This window comes from Petaurus breviceps, unplaced genomic scaffold (assembly GCF_028583685.1).
Source record: "Petaurus breviceps papuanus isolate PSGF00001 unplaced genomic scaffold, PetGlider_PUasm1.0 98, whole genome shotgun sequence".
Classification (NCBI taxonomy): Eukaryota; Metazoa; Chordata; class Mammalia; order Diprotodontia; family Petauridae; genus Petaurus; species Petaurus breviceps.
In genome coordinates this window covers 31,178,242-31,195,085 of record NW_027187460.1, presented here as the reverse complement: position 1 = coordinate 31,195,085, position 16,844 = coordinate 31,178,242, and the positions used below count along the sequence as shown (strand labels likewise).

Here is a 16,844-nt window from a genome sequence, read left to right as displayed (position 1 = left end):
ATAACATTTCCGTTTTCTTATGCATATAGACCGGAATCTCGCAATCTCACAATCTCAGGGGTCTCCGCGACCATCGAGTCCGACCCAGAGAGTACACCCCCGCGTGTGTTGGTTCGGCCCGCAGCAGCCGGGTTTCTTCGACCTGCTGTCTGACTTGAGCCTCCCGCGGCTCGGGCGGGCTAAGCGTGGTGGCGGCTGGGAAAGGTGTGGGGGACGGTTAGTCAACTGCAGCTCCTGCGGCCCAGATCTGACCGCTGTAGACGCCGCCGCCGCCGCCATGCAGAAAACCGATGTGGGCAACAAGGAGTCCGGCAAGATCTGGCTCCGGAAGCCCTGCCCGGCGACGCGGGACGGGTAAAGGCGGCGGGCTGGGGGCAGAGAGGGTAGAGGGGGTGAGGAAGCGCAGCCGGGATGTTCATACATCCCTTGGGATGGCAGACGCCGCGCGGTCAGCGGCCTGCTGGAGCAGTGGCGAGAGCGCAGGCTTAGCAGACTTAGGGATCCGGGTTCGAATAGCGGTGTGACCTTGGGCTTGTTACGTAAGGGACAGAGAGGGCAAAAAAGGAGCGGTTTTGGATGTGAGGGTCTCTGGGCGCCAGTTTCCCCTTCTGTTAAAAACAAAAACAAGGGGTTTGGGTTAATTGGTCTCTGCCCTTTTTGACATCGTTTTCCTTTTTTGTAAAAATGAGGGCCTCAGTTTCCCTCTTTGTAAAAAACAAAACGGGTGTTTGGATTAAATGGCCTCTGCATTCTACTTGGCATCGATGCCCTTTTTTGCAAAAATGAGGGCATCTGTTTCTTCCCTTGTGATAAACAAGGGGGTTTGGATTTTGTGGTATCTGGGCATCAGTTTCACCCAATATGAAAACAAAAACAGCATTTAAGACTCAATATTCTCCTTTTGGCATTAGTTTCCTCCTTTGTAAAAAATGAGGGCATCGCTTTCCCCCTTTGTTGCATTAGATGGCTTCTATGTTCTCTCTGGCGTCAGTTTCCTTCTTTGTAATGGATTAGATGGCACCTGCAGTTTCTTCCAGCTCTAAGCTCAGGACCCTAGTTTTATTTTACAGATGGGGAAATCAGTAAGTGTCAGAGTCAGCAATTAAACTCAGGTCCTCCTGCTTCCAGTCAAACTGGCATTTTTATACGACCCCTTTCTTTTTATTTAAGGAAACATTTTTTCCAGTACCTGTTTAGCTTTCCAGGTTCATGGTTTATTATTTCTTCTTCGTGATGCATAAGCCATGCATGCATGCACACTCTTGGATGTCAATCAGTAAACATTTATTAAGAGCCTACTATGTGATGGGGAGGAGATTGTCTTCCTGATCTATCTTAATTACTCTTTAAAGTGTAGTCCTACCTTCTCTTCTGTTGTGTCTGGCTGAGTAGTGATATGAGGAGAGGAGGAGCTATAGACACAGAGGACTGGGACTTACAAATAGTCTTATGAAGGTAGAGATCCCGTTTGTCTATTTTTGTATCCCAGCACCTCTGACACTTAGCACAGTACCTGGCTCTGTGCTCCGTTGGTGCTCAATAAATGTTTCTTGAGTAAATGGACAGTTGTTGTCTAGTTGTGTCTAATTCTTTGTAACTTTGGTTTTCTTTGCAAAGTCATTGGAGTGGTTGGCCATTGCCTTTTCCAGCTCATCTTACAGATGAGGAAACTGAGGCAAAGGTGTTAAGTGACTTGCCCTGGGTCACACAGCTAGTCTGAGGCCAAATTTGAACTCAAGAATACTGTGCCACCTAGCAGCCCCAAATGGACAATTAGCCATAGGTTAGAAGTGGAAAAATATGGACAGGGTAGGTAGGTTATGAAAAAAGGAGAAAGTTATGTGGAAGGGAGGTTAGGAGATGAAAGCAAACGTTTGATGTGGGAAAATAGAGGTTCTCTCTTAAGGTAACCTTTGCTGTGATCTAAGAACAAGTATTTATAATTCTCTCTTTAAAATTTTTTAATTTTAATTAAGGATTTGGTGAAATAAAATTCATTTTAATTGATAATTATTTTCTTTCCCTTCTACCTTTTCTCATTACAAAATTCTCTTTAAAAAATTGTGCAGTCAAAAAAATCAAATTCTCACACTGACCATGCGTGTTCAAAAATGTAGGTCATATCCTGCAAATTGAGTCTATCACAGGCTTTTATCTTTTTGTTTTTGCTTTTTTTGGGAGGGCAATTGGGGTTGTGACTTGCCCAAAGTCACATGTCTAGTAAGTATGTCAAGCGGCTGAGGCCGGATTTGAACTCAGGTCCTCCTGACTCCAGGGCCAGTGCTCTATTCACTGTGCCACCTAGCCACCCCTGTTTATCTTTTTAAAAAAATATTTTTTTAATTTATTTTGTTAAATATTTTGTATTTACATGTTAAAAATTTTGGGTTCTAAATTCTCCCCCCTCCTTAAAGCAAGCAGTCTGATATTGATTATATATGTAAAGTCATGCAAAACATTTCTATATTGCCCATGTTGCCAAAGAAAATACAAACAAAATAAAGCAATGAAAATAAAGTTTTTAAGAAAGGTATGCTTCAATTTGCATTCAGAGTTCATCAGTTCTCTCTCTGGAAGTGGATAGCATTTTTCATCATGGGTCTTTTGGAATTGACTTGGATCATTGTATTGATTACAATAGCTAAGTTCCACAGTAATCATCCTTCCAATATTGGTGTTACTGTGTACAGTGTGTTCCTGGTGCTGTTCACTTCATTTTGCATCAGTTTGTATGTCTTCCCAGATTTTTCTGAAAGCATCCTGCTCAACATTTCTTATAGCACAGTAGCATTCCATCATAATCACATACCACACCTTGTTCAGCCATTCCCCAATTGATGAGCATCCCCTCAAATTCCAGTTCTTTGCCACCACAAAAAGAGCTACAATAAATATTTTTTGTACAGATAGGTCATTTTCCTTTTTCTCTGATCTCTTTGGAATACAGACCTACCTAGTAGTGTCATTACTGGATCAAAGGGTCATAATTTTATAACCCCTTGGGCCTAGTTCCAAATTGCTCTCCAGAATGGGTGGACTAGTTCACAACTCCACCAACACTGCATTAGTGTCCCAATTTTTCCACATCCCTTCTAGCATTTGTCCTTTTCCTTTTCTGTCATATTATTCACTTAGGTATGGGTTGTAATCTTATAATTGTTTTAGTTTGTATTTTTCTAATCAGTAGTAATTTAGAGCATTTTTTATGTGACTATTGGAAACTTTGAACTCTTCTGAAAACTTCCTGTTCATATCCTTTGACCATTTATCAACTGGGGAATGGCTCTTGTTTTTATAAATTTGTCTCAGTTCCCTTCCCTTGAGAAATAAGGCTTTAATCAGAGAAACTTGTTCACAGGCATTTATCCTAATAAGATGAAAGAGCCATGACCCAGAGTCAAGAGCCCTGGGTTCTAGGGTGGGATCTGCTAAAAACTACTTGTATTTAGGCAAGTTACTGAACTTCTGGATATCAGAATCTTTATATGTAGAGTAACACATTTTGACTAGGTACTCTCTTAAGATTCCTTCTATCCATAATAATGTCTGTCAACCTTTCGTTTATCACTTTGGCGTACAAGATTCCTAGTAAGCCTGTCCATTGAATAATGCAAGAAGATTCCATCATTAGAATAAGGGATAAAGTTTAGGGTCTTAAGTAAATTTGTTACTAACCAGAAAAAAAGATGTAAACTAAAGAAACCTTTCTGTCCTACTGGACACCTAATATGATTTTGAACCAGCAGTGAGTATGAAGTGTTGCTGAGACATTTGTAGGAGGTTCCCAGGTGCTCCCATTCATAGCACTTAAAAATAAAGCAAATCAATACTAATGTAAAACTATAGAATATACATATGGTATGATACAGGCTCTTCCTATAACTAAGGAATAATTAAATTGTTTGAGAAGAGAGGAATTTACCTGGGTTGCTTCCACTCCTAAAAATAATCTGTGATTAGAATGAAACTGCCTTCTATCTGAGGATGAAAATAAGCTGTTCATAAAATTTTACAAATAGTAGCTGTATCTTGTAGAACAGTCTCTATTGTGATTTGTATAAAAATGGCAAGCCTTCATTTTGAAGAGATATTGATAATATAGGTAGAAGGTATTCAAATAAATGATGTATAAATTGATGATTTTTCTTTGGAAAATCTACTGTTGAAGTTAAAAATGATATTCTCTTGGTTCAAAGTAGTAAACTATTGATTATTGTATCCATTATGGATTTTGTGGGTGAAAGAACATGTCACCTTGATTTAGATCAGGAGTTATAAACCTTTTATTTGTCCTGGACCCCTTTCACAGTGTGGGTATGCCTGTGACCCACTTCTCGGCATAAAACAAAATGCACAGATTAAAAAGAAAACCATTTATAGTATGTTAGTGTTATCAAATACTGTTTTAAAAGTTCACAGACCCAGGTTAAGAATACTTGATTTTACTTCATAATGTTGATTCTGGTGTTGTCACATAGCTGTGGCCAACCCAAACATACACAATTCCTTGCTTTTGAGTAAGCTAACTACTCAGTTGAAATAGGCACACTGCTTAGCTTTTTAAATAACTCCCTCATCCAGAATATGAAATTGTGCCTTGGCATGAAAGAATTTATACACCTTATTCCTCCTAAGATCTTAATTTGCCTATTTCTATAGTCTTCAAGGCTATCTAACCATGCAGTCCAAAGTCAGATTGGTGATTGTGAAAAGGCCCAGAGGACAATGCATTCATTCCTCCAACAAACATTAAAGCATTATGCTAGGGTAGAAGAAGAGAAAATTTAGAGAAGACAAATTTCTTGCCTTTATTCTGCTTATAGTTTAATTGAAGGATAATACACAAACACAGATAATTCTAGTGTATATTTAATAAGTGCACCAAAAGTGAGTTATGTAAAATCTGAGGAAAGTCATTACTAATGGAGGATCAAGAAAGGCATCATGAAAGGGGTGACATTTGAGCTGGGCCTTAGAAACTGGGTAGGAATTCAAGAATGGTAGGAGGATAGTTCCACTATAGAAAACCTTATGTGAGCCAAGTCACCGAGAATAGGATAGTTTGTCTGGATTCTATGAGGTGGGACCAGAAAGATAAGGAGCAGATTGTGGAGGTCTTTGAATTGCTAGGCAAAGGAGTTTGAACATAGTCCTTATGCAATAGGGAGTACTAAAGCTTTTGAGTTGAGCAACATGTTTAGATTTCTGCAAAAGGAAAATTATTCTGGCAGAAGTATGGGTAAGTTGAAAAAGGGGAGAGTGGAAACTGTTTGGATATTGCAATAGGCCAGACAGGTGGTAATGAGGAATTATACAAAGGTGGTAGCATGGGTAATGAAGAGAGCTGATTCATTTTTTTTAATGCAATAAAAATACATTTAATAAATTGCCATGGAAATACAGATTTAAAGATTAATTGGAAACTAAACAATATTTTAAAGAATGAGTGGGTCAAAGAACAAATCATGGAAATAATCACCAATTGCATTAAAGAAAATGACAACAGTGAGGCCACATATCAAAATATATAGTATACAGAACTTTAGGGAAATTTTATATCTCTGAATTCACAAATATCTCAATTTACAATTTTACTTCTTATCCTAGGTATGTTAAATTTGTTAATACAAATTCAATTTCATGTAATTGTAATTCTATATTTTCTCTTCTGTTATCTCCTCTATCCCTTATATGAATGAATTCTCATTCTCAAATTAATTGTGAAAAGTAATTTGTCATTATATTCTACTTTTTATGGAACTTACCTTTTATATTTAGATTACTTATACATTTTTGGTTCATTTTAGTGTTCAGTGTAAGAAGTAGAGATAGTCCCAATTTCAATTAAATGGTTTTTCTTACCCCCAATCTCAAGTTCTTCTCAATGGGGAATTCTTTTCCAAATTTATTTTCCTATATTTACAGCATCCAGGGCTATTATTTCAGTCTGTGATATATCAATTATTTTTTATTGCTGGTTATTTTAATCTGTTCCATTCAGTTTATTTTCTACTTTTTTTTTGGTCTTTATTAATTTGTTTACTTTTAGATTACAAGATTCATTACTACAATTATTTGAGTTTCAAATTTTCTCTCCTTCCCCCCCCCATGGCATCATACAATCAGGTATAGTATCTGCAAATACTTTCACATTAGGCATTAGTCAGGTTATAAAGAAGGATTGTATCAGATGGAATGAAGAATAGGAAAGAGGAAACAAAACCAAACAAGAAAAAGAAAAAGGGCAGGTAGTTTGCTTCACTCTGGGTTCAGACTCAATTCTTTCTCTGGATGTAAACATCTTTCTCCATCATGAATCTTTTGGGGTTGACTTATGACTCTGGATTGCTGAGAAGAGTCCAGTTTATCAAAGTTGATCGTCACACATACATTGTGTCTGTAATTGTGTACAAATTCCTCCTGGCTCTACTCACTCATCATCAGATCGTATAAGCCTCTCCAGGTAAATATGAAGTCTATCTGCTCCTCTTTTCTTATTGCACAGTAGTATTCCATAACATGCATATACCACAACTTGTTCTGCCATTCCCCAATTGATGGGCATCTCCTTAATTTCCAATTCTTTGCCACAACAAAAAGAGCTGCTACCGTGTTTCCCTGATAATAAGACACTGTTATTAATTTTTTTGGAAAGAAAAACACCAGAGGGCTTATTTTCAGGGGAGGGCTTATGTTGTCCTGCCTCAGCTCTCCTCCGTGGCACTGCTCTCAATGGCACCAGCAAGCAAATCACTGGGGAAGAACAGTAGCAATCTCAATAGGGCTTATTTTCGGGGGAGGGCTTATTTTAGAGGAATCTTACACAGTAAGGGGAGGGCTTATTTTCGGGATAGGTCTTATTATTGGGGAAACACGGTATAAATATTTTTGTACATATGGGTCTTTTCCCCATTTCTATGATCTCTTTGGGATACTACCCAAGAAGTAGTATTGCTGGGTCAAAGGGTATGAAATTATTTATAGCCCTTTGGGCATAATTCCAGATTGCTTTCCAGAATGGTTGGAGAGCTGATTCATTTTTAAAATGCACAAATGTAAAATCTTTATATTTGGGTTTTTAAAAGTCTGTTTCATAAATAGAAGATTTAGGAAGCCTTGTCCAGACAGTAAGTATTAGATCTGAAAAAGATCTTGGGGGGAGGTGCATTTAGTGAGCCACAAGCGCATTAGGCATTAACAGTGTGATAAGATAGCCAAGAAAGCATAGTATCCAGGACTGGCAAGTGTCTGTCTCTGCCCTGCCCCAGCTAGACAGTGCCATTTCATGATGCCACATTTTAGTAAAGACATTGACAAACAGGAGATCATCCAGGGAAGGATGATAAGGATAGCAGAGGACCTCAGGATCATGCACCTCAAGGATGTGGGTGTGTTTAGCTTAGAGAAGATAGAGTAGGGATGTGACAGCATGTCTAAAACAGAACTCATTCTCTTCTCCCTCAAGCCCACCCCTTCTTCCAACCCTCCTTGTTATTTGTATTGTATTTATTTTGTGTATATGTACTGTACATCTTGTTTCCACCAGTAGAATGTATGTACCTTAACTGCCAGAACTATTAAATGTTTCATTCTTCTCCCCCAGCTAGAATTGGCTCTTGGTAAATTCTGATTGATTGACTGATTCAAAACTACTTTATATCCACACTGGCTTATAAGCTTATTCTCTGAATTTAGTTGTCCCATCTTCTGTCTGTGTACTAAAAAAAAAAAACAAAACCTGACAGACGTTAACAAACAATCATTTTCCTGTACAAAAAATATATGTGTGAAACTGTGAATCTCAATTATGTATAGTTTGGGGTTTTATGTTAAAAGTATACAATTGTTTCAATATGGTAATTCCATTACTATCCTTTTTTTGTCTTTATCTGAACTTCTCTGGTGTATTTTATCAATGTTTCATTGATGTTCATTTTTTTAACATGACTATTATTACTCTCCCCATCCTACTTCCCCCCCCCCATCCTCCCTTGTAACAAGTATAATCAGGCAAAATAGATTTACATATTAGCCATGTCAGAAAATGTATATCTCATTCTTTACCTCTAGTTTGTAAAGAGGTAAAAAGTATGATTGATCTTCTTTCAAAGTTGTTTTCTTCTACACTGCATGTATTTTTCCTGGTTCTACTTAGTCCTGTATGTACCAGTTTATAGTCTTCCCAGGTTTTCCTGAATCCATCCCTTTCACTTTTTCTTATGGTGGAATTATATTCCCTTACATTAATTTACCAACATTTGCTTAGCCATTTCCTAGTTGATAAATTTCCTCTTTCATTGCTATGACAAAAAGAGCTGCTATGGATTTTTTCCACATTAGTCCATTCTTTGATATCTTTGGGGTTGAAGCTTGCTAGTGGCATTGATGAGTTATAGGCTATAACTGTAAGTTACTTCCCCTCCATTTGTCTCAGTTTCCTCATCTGTAATAAAATGGAAGTCATAATAGCACTTACCTCCCAAGGTTTTTGCGAGGATGAAATGAGATAATAGCGGTAAAGTACTATATAAATGTTGGCTATTATTATTGTCATTGGTTCTGAGCTCACTCATTCGCCTGGAGCAGCATCACATGTTTCTTGGGCACCTGATACTCATACTTTTTACCTCTTGACAAATGGGTCATAGACTAGAGGTAAAGACTGAGATACACATTTTCTGACATGGCCATTGTATAGGTCTGTTTTGCTTGATTATACCTGTTACAAAGGAGGATTGGGGGGGGGAGGTAGGATCAGGAGAGTAATAGTAGTGATGTTAAAAAAAATGAACATTAATAGTTATGAGTATCAGTGTTATATTTGATAGGGTAGAAATTAAAAGAAAGCTTTCATAGCTAATATGCCTTGCAGAATTCAGTTACATGTCAGCAATGTCTCTTTTGCCCATCATAACTGCTGTTTGACGTTAGAATCTGTACTTCTCATGTTATTTTTATCAAGTGTCATTATAATTTGTCTCTTACATTAATTATTTCTTTAACAATGACTGGCTAAATGCATGATGGAGTGCTTAGAGAGCAGGTTTGGAACCAGGATCAAGTATGACCTTGACTTGTACTGGCTGTGTGACCCTGGGCCACTTCTCACTGCCCCAGGCACTTGCTTAAGTTGCAGATGAGGTGCTCCATTGATAGTGAGAGTTTCCTCCTTGAGAGCTTCCCAAATCAGTAAAATCACAGTTCCAGGCCAATACCCAACTTCCCCCAACCCCTAAACCTATTACTGTGTTTCCTCTCAGAAATTTAAAAATTATTTGAGGTGGTAGGGGAGTATTTAGTTTGAAAACACCATTTCTTCAATATTAAAAAGTGTAACACAGCCATATTTTTTAATGTCCAACAATGCTTGACATACATTTTGATGAATATTGTTTTTCTTTCAAAACAGACTCATAGTGAACATTGTTCACACTGCTGCAGAGTACCAGCCGAAGTCCCTAAGGTTTTTGAATGTGGCTTTTGATTCTACAGGAGATACCTTCATTGCTGGAGACCACCAAGGAAATATCTATGTTTTTGACCTAAGTGGAAACAGGTAAGCAGGTTCTCCAGTTGGCAGCATCAGATTCAAAGAGTTTGGGCATGGCACCACACACCTGTGATTCTTGCTAAGGAGTGAGTTTCTGAGTTCAGGAGTTTGAGCTGCAGTGAATTAGTGCAGTGGGACATCAGGCTACCTAAAGAGGGACTAACTGTCCAGGTCAGAAACAGAGCAGTTCAAAGGTTCCTTGCAATCAGTAGTGAGTTTTGAAAGGGAGGTTTTTCCCAGGAAATGACTTAGGAATTAGAATATTTCATTTGCTTCTAGGTTGATTAATTGATTATCATTGAACCTCAAGCATTTATTAATGCCTGCTATGTGCAGATGCTGTGGTAGTTACAAAGACAACAATGAAATGGTGCCTGCCTTCAGGGACATTCCATTCTAAAAGTGGTGACAACACACACATATAGGTATATACAGAATACATAGAGAGTATATACATAGTAACCTTGGAAGGGGTAGGGGAGAGCCCTGGCCACTAGAGGGACCAGGAAAAGCTTCTTACCCAAGATAGTGGGTAAACTGAGTCTTAAAGGAAAGGATGGATTCTGAGAGGCAGGAGGGAGGAAGGAGAACATCTCTCCCAGGAGGAGCACCAATGAAAAGGCCAGCGAGAAAAAGAAGATCCCTCTTTGTGAGGAACAACCAGAGGGCCCATCTGCTGGAACATAGAAAGGTTGGAAGGGAGGGATGGGTAATAGACTAGGAAGTTAAGGTAGGTGTAGGTTGTAAAGGGCTAATCATCTTAATGCAAATCAAGTGAACTGAGTAGTCTCTTATACTAATTGATTAATTTATTTAAAAATAGGTTTACACTTGTTCAACGAACAAATCAAGCTTCCACAGCTCTGGCCTTTAATCTTCACAGGAAGTCTGAATTCCTTGTGGCTTTAGCAGATTATTCTATTAAATGTTTTGATACAGGTAAAAATCCTTCCTGCTCATCTTTTTGTAATATGGTAAGATATAATTGATGATTCAAAAGCAAGACATGCAAATACTCTCCTTTGTTCTACTCTGTAGATTTAGAACTGTGCCATCACTTGGTAGGAGATTCTAGAGTCTTTCTGGGGGGAGGGGGGGGAGGGGGGTGGCCTGAACCACTCAGCCTTTTATCAAGAGTAGAAATAAACACACTTCTGCATAAGCTTTAAGGAAATAAATATGTAAATCCAGATTTACACAAAAGCCATAATTATTCCATTTACAGAAGATTCACTTTAGTATTTCTTTGAAGGTTAAGCTCTCCTAATAAATTTAAATTCAGTTTAATTTGCTATAATTTCTTAAACCCCATGCCATTTCAGCAATGGACCTATTGTAAAAATGAGGTTTACTAACAAAGAAAATAGTATTCAGTAGACCAAGGCTTCCTTGTGTTTTCGTTGAGACATCTAGTTTTTATTTTCTTGAATTAAAAAAATTCCTGAGTGCCAGGGATGGTATCAGCAGGCACAAATGCCACTAACTACCATTTGTCCCATTAGCCTAACTGACCAAGGGGCTCTACAATTCCCCATCCCTACCAAAATAATCATATATGGATAGAAGTCGTGGTGGCAACTGCAGGCCCATGGGTAACCAGTGGAGTTGATCATAAAGATGAATTAGGCAGTTGTAATTGACTCATTGGGAATCCCCAGATTAGATGATCAGAATAAGAGGTTTTTCCCTTTTGATTTTTATTGATATTTTTTCTTGTTACATCACATTGATTGGCAAACATATCCCAGCTGCTGCTGGCACAGTGGATAGAGCTGGTAGCAAGATAGTGCACCAGGCCTAAGGTCAAGAAGAACTGAGTTCAAATCTGGCTGATGCTTCTTAGCTGTATGACCTTGGGCAAGTCTGCTTACCTCAGTTTCTTCAACTCTAAAATGAGAATAATGCATCTACCTCCCAGAGTTGTTGTAAGGATTAGATGAGATAATAATTTTAAAGTGCTTAGCACAGTGACAGGCACACAATAGCTGATATATAAATGCTTATTCCCTTCCTTCACCTCTTTCTTCCTCTCTTCCCCTCCCCCAATTACTCAAAAATATTAAAACAAGAAAGTAAAAAAAAGCAGTTCAGCAAAACCAACCAACATATTGCCTGTGACTGATGGTGTATATACTACTCTGCACCTGTATCCGCCTCTCTCTTCAAAAAAGGCATGTTTTTTCCACTTTTCTCTGACTGAGTTTGCTCATTATAGCCTTTCAGCACTTAGCGTCATTTTGTTGTTCCATTTCTATGGTGGCAGTCATCATGTGCATTATTTTCCGAGTTCTTATTTCACCCCAGCCATAGGTGGAATGGGGATTGTTTCACTCTTGGTTTTTGTGTTCCAGGCACAGAAGAAACAATCTGATATATGGTAGGCACTCAGTAAATACCATTAACATTAATTTATAATATACAGAATTTATATGTTGCTACTATTCATTCCGGGATTGTGACTTTTCCACTTGTGACATCCATCCCACTATGCTAGTTGAACAAGTCATACCAAACTTGAATCTTGTTATTGCTCCAATGTCTAAAAGCAGCTCTAAGGGGCAGCTAGGTGGCTGCAGCGAATAGAGCACTGGCCCTGGAGTCAGGAGGACCTGGGTTCTGATCCAGCTCAGACACTTAACACACACACACACACACACACACACACACACACACACACAAAACTAGCCGTGTGACCTTGGGCAAGTCACTTAACCCCAATTGCCCTCCAAAAAGCAAAAAAAAAAAATTTGCAGCTCTAGTGTTTAACACCACGGCAGACCCAGTGATACTATCTTTAGCACACTCCACAATGAAGAACCATAAGAACTATCAAGAACTATAACTAAATAGATTAATTATGCAATCCTATATGAGATCAAAGTGGTTTTTGTAATGCCAAAAAGATGTCCCCAGAACCATTGAGTTAGATGGTGGACTTAAAAAAAACAGTTTGGCTTGTAGCTTATATTCAGCAATTTATCATCCCTCTCCTCACCTATGCTATCACTTACGCTATTGTTCAGTCATTTTTCTTTCATGTATGACTCTTCATGTTTCCATTTGGGTTTTCTTGACAAAGATACTGGAGTGGTTTGCCATTTCCTTCTCCAGCTCATTTTACAGATGAGGATACTGAGGCAAACAGGGTTAAGTGACTTGCAAAGGGTCATATAGCTAGTCTCTGTCTCAGTCTCCAGGCCTGGCACTCTTTATTAGCTGCAGTACCTAGCTGCCCCATGATATGTACTGATTTTCTTTTATTTTGCTTTTTTTTTTTTGGAGGGCAGTTGGGGTTAAGTGACGTGCCCAAGGTCACATGGCTAGTTTTTGTGTTAAGTGTCTGAGGCTGGATTTGAACTCAGGTCCTCCTGACTCCAGGGCCGTCTCTCTATTCACTACGCCACCTAGCCACCCCTATATGTACTGATTTTTAAAAATAAAAATCTAACATTGGTGACCTCATGCGTATAGTTAAAGAATTTTAGCTCTCTTAGCATGAACATGTTAATCAGATGGTGACTTAGTGACCCAACAATATTGTTTTGATTACTAGGAGCATACACCCAAATTTACTTTTTACTGGGCATCCAAGCATATACTTGTGGAAAAGACTTTATGTGCATTTTGGCATGGATTGGAGCTGGTCCATAAGTAGGGTGAAAGGTCACCTGTCAGACTTTGGTGTGTTAACTAGTCCTGAGAAATAATAGACCTCCTTTAGTCAATCACACATTAACAGATATTGCAGAGCGACCAGGGTGAACAAGTGAACTCTTTTTTGCAATATATCTTTTATTGTTTTTCTTTTGAGAGTGTGTGTTGAATTAGTTTTCCTTGAAAGTAATTTACCTTTCAGGAAGGGAGAGGTAGCATGGTACCATGAAAAAGCGGTGAATTTGAAGTTAGGGGACCTGGGTTCAAATTCCTGCTCTGTTACTACCTGTGTCTCAGGGGCAAGTCACTTTACCTGTAAGACTGCGGTTTTTTCATCTATAAAATGAGAGGTTTGGAATCTATGGACCTTTAAGACTCTTTCCAATTCTAAATCTATGATCTTTTAAGTTAGACACATACCTTTTTGACATTTTTTTAAAAATTTATTTAATAAATATCTACCCACCTGAATAATCGAATATGTAAAGCACTCTTTTTTGTTGTTTTTTTGTTTTTGCTTTTTGGAAGGGGGAGGACAGGGCAATTGTGATTAAGTGATTTGCCCAAGGTCACATGGCTAGTAAGTGTTAAGTGTCTAAGGTCAGATTTGAACTTAGGGCCTCCTGACTCCCAGGACGGTGCTTTATTCACTGTGCCACCTAACCACCCCAAAGCATTCTTGAGGTTTGCAAAGTGCTTTCCAAATATCATCTCATTTGATCTTTCCTACAATCCTGGGAGGTAGATGCTGTTCTTATCCCCAGTTTAAATTTGAGAAAACTGAGGCAGACAGGGTTAAGTGACATGCCTAGGGTCACACAGCTAGTGAGCATCTGAGGACAGATTTGAACTGTGGGCTTCCTGACTCCAGGCCCAGCGCTCTGTCCAGTAAGCCACCTGGCTGCCTCTTCAGACTTTATGGGCCACTATTTAAAGACTTCTTGGCCACAATTTGGTTTCAAGATGTGGTCACTGTGTCATGAATTATGAATCTGGCTTCTAAATTGAATGGATTATAGCTGTTAAAACTAAACTTTTTCAAAAGTTGTGCAAGAATTAAGTCACTGCCAATTCAAACAGATATCAAACTTGAGTCAAAAATAATCTTCTTTTCTTCAGACTCAAAGAGCAAGTTTTCCTGTTTTTTACCTTTTTTTAAAAAACATTTCCACGTACATTGCTATTGATAGTATTAAGCCTTTTAGTTATAAGTTAATCCAAATACTTCTATTTAATTTTAATGTTTTGAATATTACTGAATACACCTTTTAAACAGTGTTCACAACAGTAAACTGGGAGATTGACTGATCTCTAGACATTTACTTGAACTTTGAACTTCAGTCATCAAAGACAAGAAAAGAAGCAAGTTATACAAGATGACCGTTTATACAGAACTTAGAAATGATATGTAACATTTTCTCACTTTCCATATTTGTGGTTTTTACCTTTTTTAAAAACACATTTCTGAACTGATCCAACCATTCTGGAGAGCAATACTCCACTATGCCCAAAGGGCTATAAAAATGTGCATACCCTTTGACCCAGCAATACCACTTCTAGGTCCATATCCCAAAGAGATCATACAAGTGGGAAAAGAACCTGTATGTACAAAAATATTTATGGCAGCTCTTTTTGTAGTAGCAAAGAATTAGAAATCAAGGGGATGCTTATCAATTGGGGAATGGCTAAACAAGTTGTGGTATATGAATATAATGGAATACTATTGTGTTTTAAGAAATGAGCAGACCGACTTCATAATAACCTGGAGAGACTTAACATAAACTGATGCTGAGTAAGGGGAGCAGAACCAGGAGAACATTGTACACAATTACAGACACATTGTATCTGTGATGACTGACTTTAGGAGACTGGGCTTCTCTCAGCAATGCAAGGCTGTAAGACTCATAATGGAAAGGGCTTTCCACATCCAGAGAAAACTACAGAGTCTTAATGCAGATTGAAGCAAATTACTTGCTCTCTCTTCTTTTGTTTTATTTCTTTCTCATTCGCTCCTTTGGTTATAATCCTTCTTTACAACATGACTAATGTTTAATGTGAAGGTATATGTAGAACCCGAATTGTATTGCATGCCACCATGGGGGTAGGGGGGTGGGGAGAAAATTTAGAACTCAAAAATTTGTGGAACTGAATGTTGTAAACTAATAGTAAATAAATTTTTAAAAAAGAAACTCACCAAAAAAAAAAAAACCCAACCACATTTCTGCTTTAGATAGACTCAACTTACCTTTATAACCATAACAAAAGCAGTTGTCCTAGTTCTACTAAGAGAATGGGTTGTTCCAGAATGTCTTTATACCTTGAGTGTACTCATTGTGCATTATAAATTTTGAGTCTGCTGTAAAGATATTTCTTTGTTATAAAACCTAGCCTAATACACTGAATATTCAGCAGATTTCAAATAGAGCTCTTAAGATTTAAAGTTTTATTACAGTCACCAAGGAACTGGTTAGCTGGATGAGTGGACATGAATCTTCAATATTTTCCATCTCTGTCCATGCATCGGGGAGGTATGCCATCACCACATCTTCTGATACAGCCCAGCTCTGGGACCTGGATACTTTTCAGAGAAAAAGAAAGCTGAATATCAGCCAGTCTGTGGGCATACAAAAGGTCAGTAAAGAGAGGGAGTTCATGGTAAGAAATCATTCACTTCAGTTCTTGCTTCTGATGAATGTAACTGTGTTTTTCAAGGATTTTCTGGTCAATGTTAGGCTCTACTTTTGTTTATCAGAGTGATTCTTGGCATCATACCATCTGCTCATCTATGTTCTTCTAATTTGGACAGCCAAGTAAAATAACCAGCAGTGTTTCAGGTGCCATCCATGCCCATAGACTATATTCTTAGTGTGCATTTTCTTAACACAACCATGCGACTATAGTATTTTTCAAAGAGTAGCAGCTTACATTTTTTTTTACATCTGCCTACCAAAGTTAAATTCATATGAGCACTTCATATCTGCAGATGTTACTTTGTATATGCAATATTACTTTTAATTTTTGTTACACATGGCTATTTTATGTTGATAACAAAAATTCATTTCAACAGAAATCCCAGAATTCTTTAGTTTAAATAATTAAAGAGAGATAAAAGTTGTAGCAAGCTTATTCATTAGAGATTTGAGCCAAGTACCTAGTAGTCTTTTCCTTCTCTAATTGCCTTAGCTTTTAGAATTTTAAATCCAGGAGAAGAGACCATTCTCTGTCTCCTTTGGGACTTGATTCTGCTGCAGAATCCACATTACAAAACAAAGTCACAGAAACCATCTGTTCTCCCTGCCATGGGATTGCAGTCAGTGTCCATGGGACACGCACCAGGTTTATACATGGGCTGCCAATGCTGGAGAGCTGCCAGTTCTAATCTTTGTGGACATTTAAATGATAAAAATATGTACCTGACTCATAGAATTCTGTATGCTAAGGTGCTGTGGCTTATGAATGAGAATCAAATACAGACATTTCAGGTACCTTTGGTAGATTGAAATCAAGGTGTAGGGGCGACCAGGTAGCACAGTGAGTAAGAGCACCAGGTCCAGTGTCAGAACGACCTGGAGATCGAATCCTGGGCTCAGACGCTTAGCACCCACCCAGAAACACCTGGCCATGTAACCTTGAGCAAGTT

The 16,844-nt window shown here is 38.3% G+C and overlaps 1 protein-coding gene across 2 annotated transcripts in view; it reads left to right on the top strand.

The window, feature by feature from the left end:
* Positions 1-136: 136 nt before the first annotated feature.
* Positions 137-16,844, top strand: part of TBC1D31 (TBC1 domain family member 31) — a 67,634-nt gene continuing 50,926 nt past the window's right edge. For both annotated transcript variants that reach the window (XM_069081065.1, XM_069081064.1), the window contains exons 1-4: positions 137-354; positions 9,410-9,556; positions 10,374-10,489; positions 15,657-15,835. In XM_069081065.1, the coding sequence (XP_068937166.1) occupies positions 278-354; positions 9,410-9,556; positions 10,374-10,489; positions 15,657-15,835 (519 nt within the window). In that variant the 5' untranslated portion in view covers positions 137-277. The remainder of the gene's footprint in view (positions 355-9,409; positions 9,557-10,373; positions 10,490-15,656; positions 15,836-16,844) is intronic.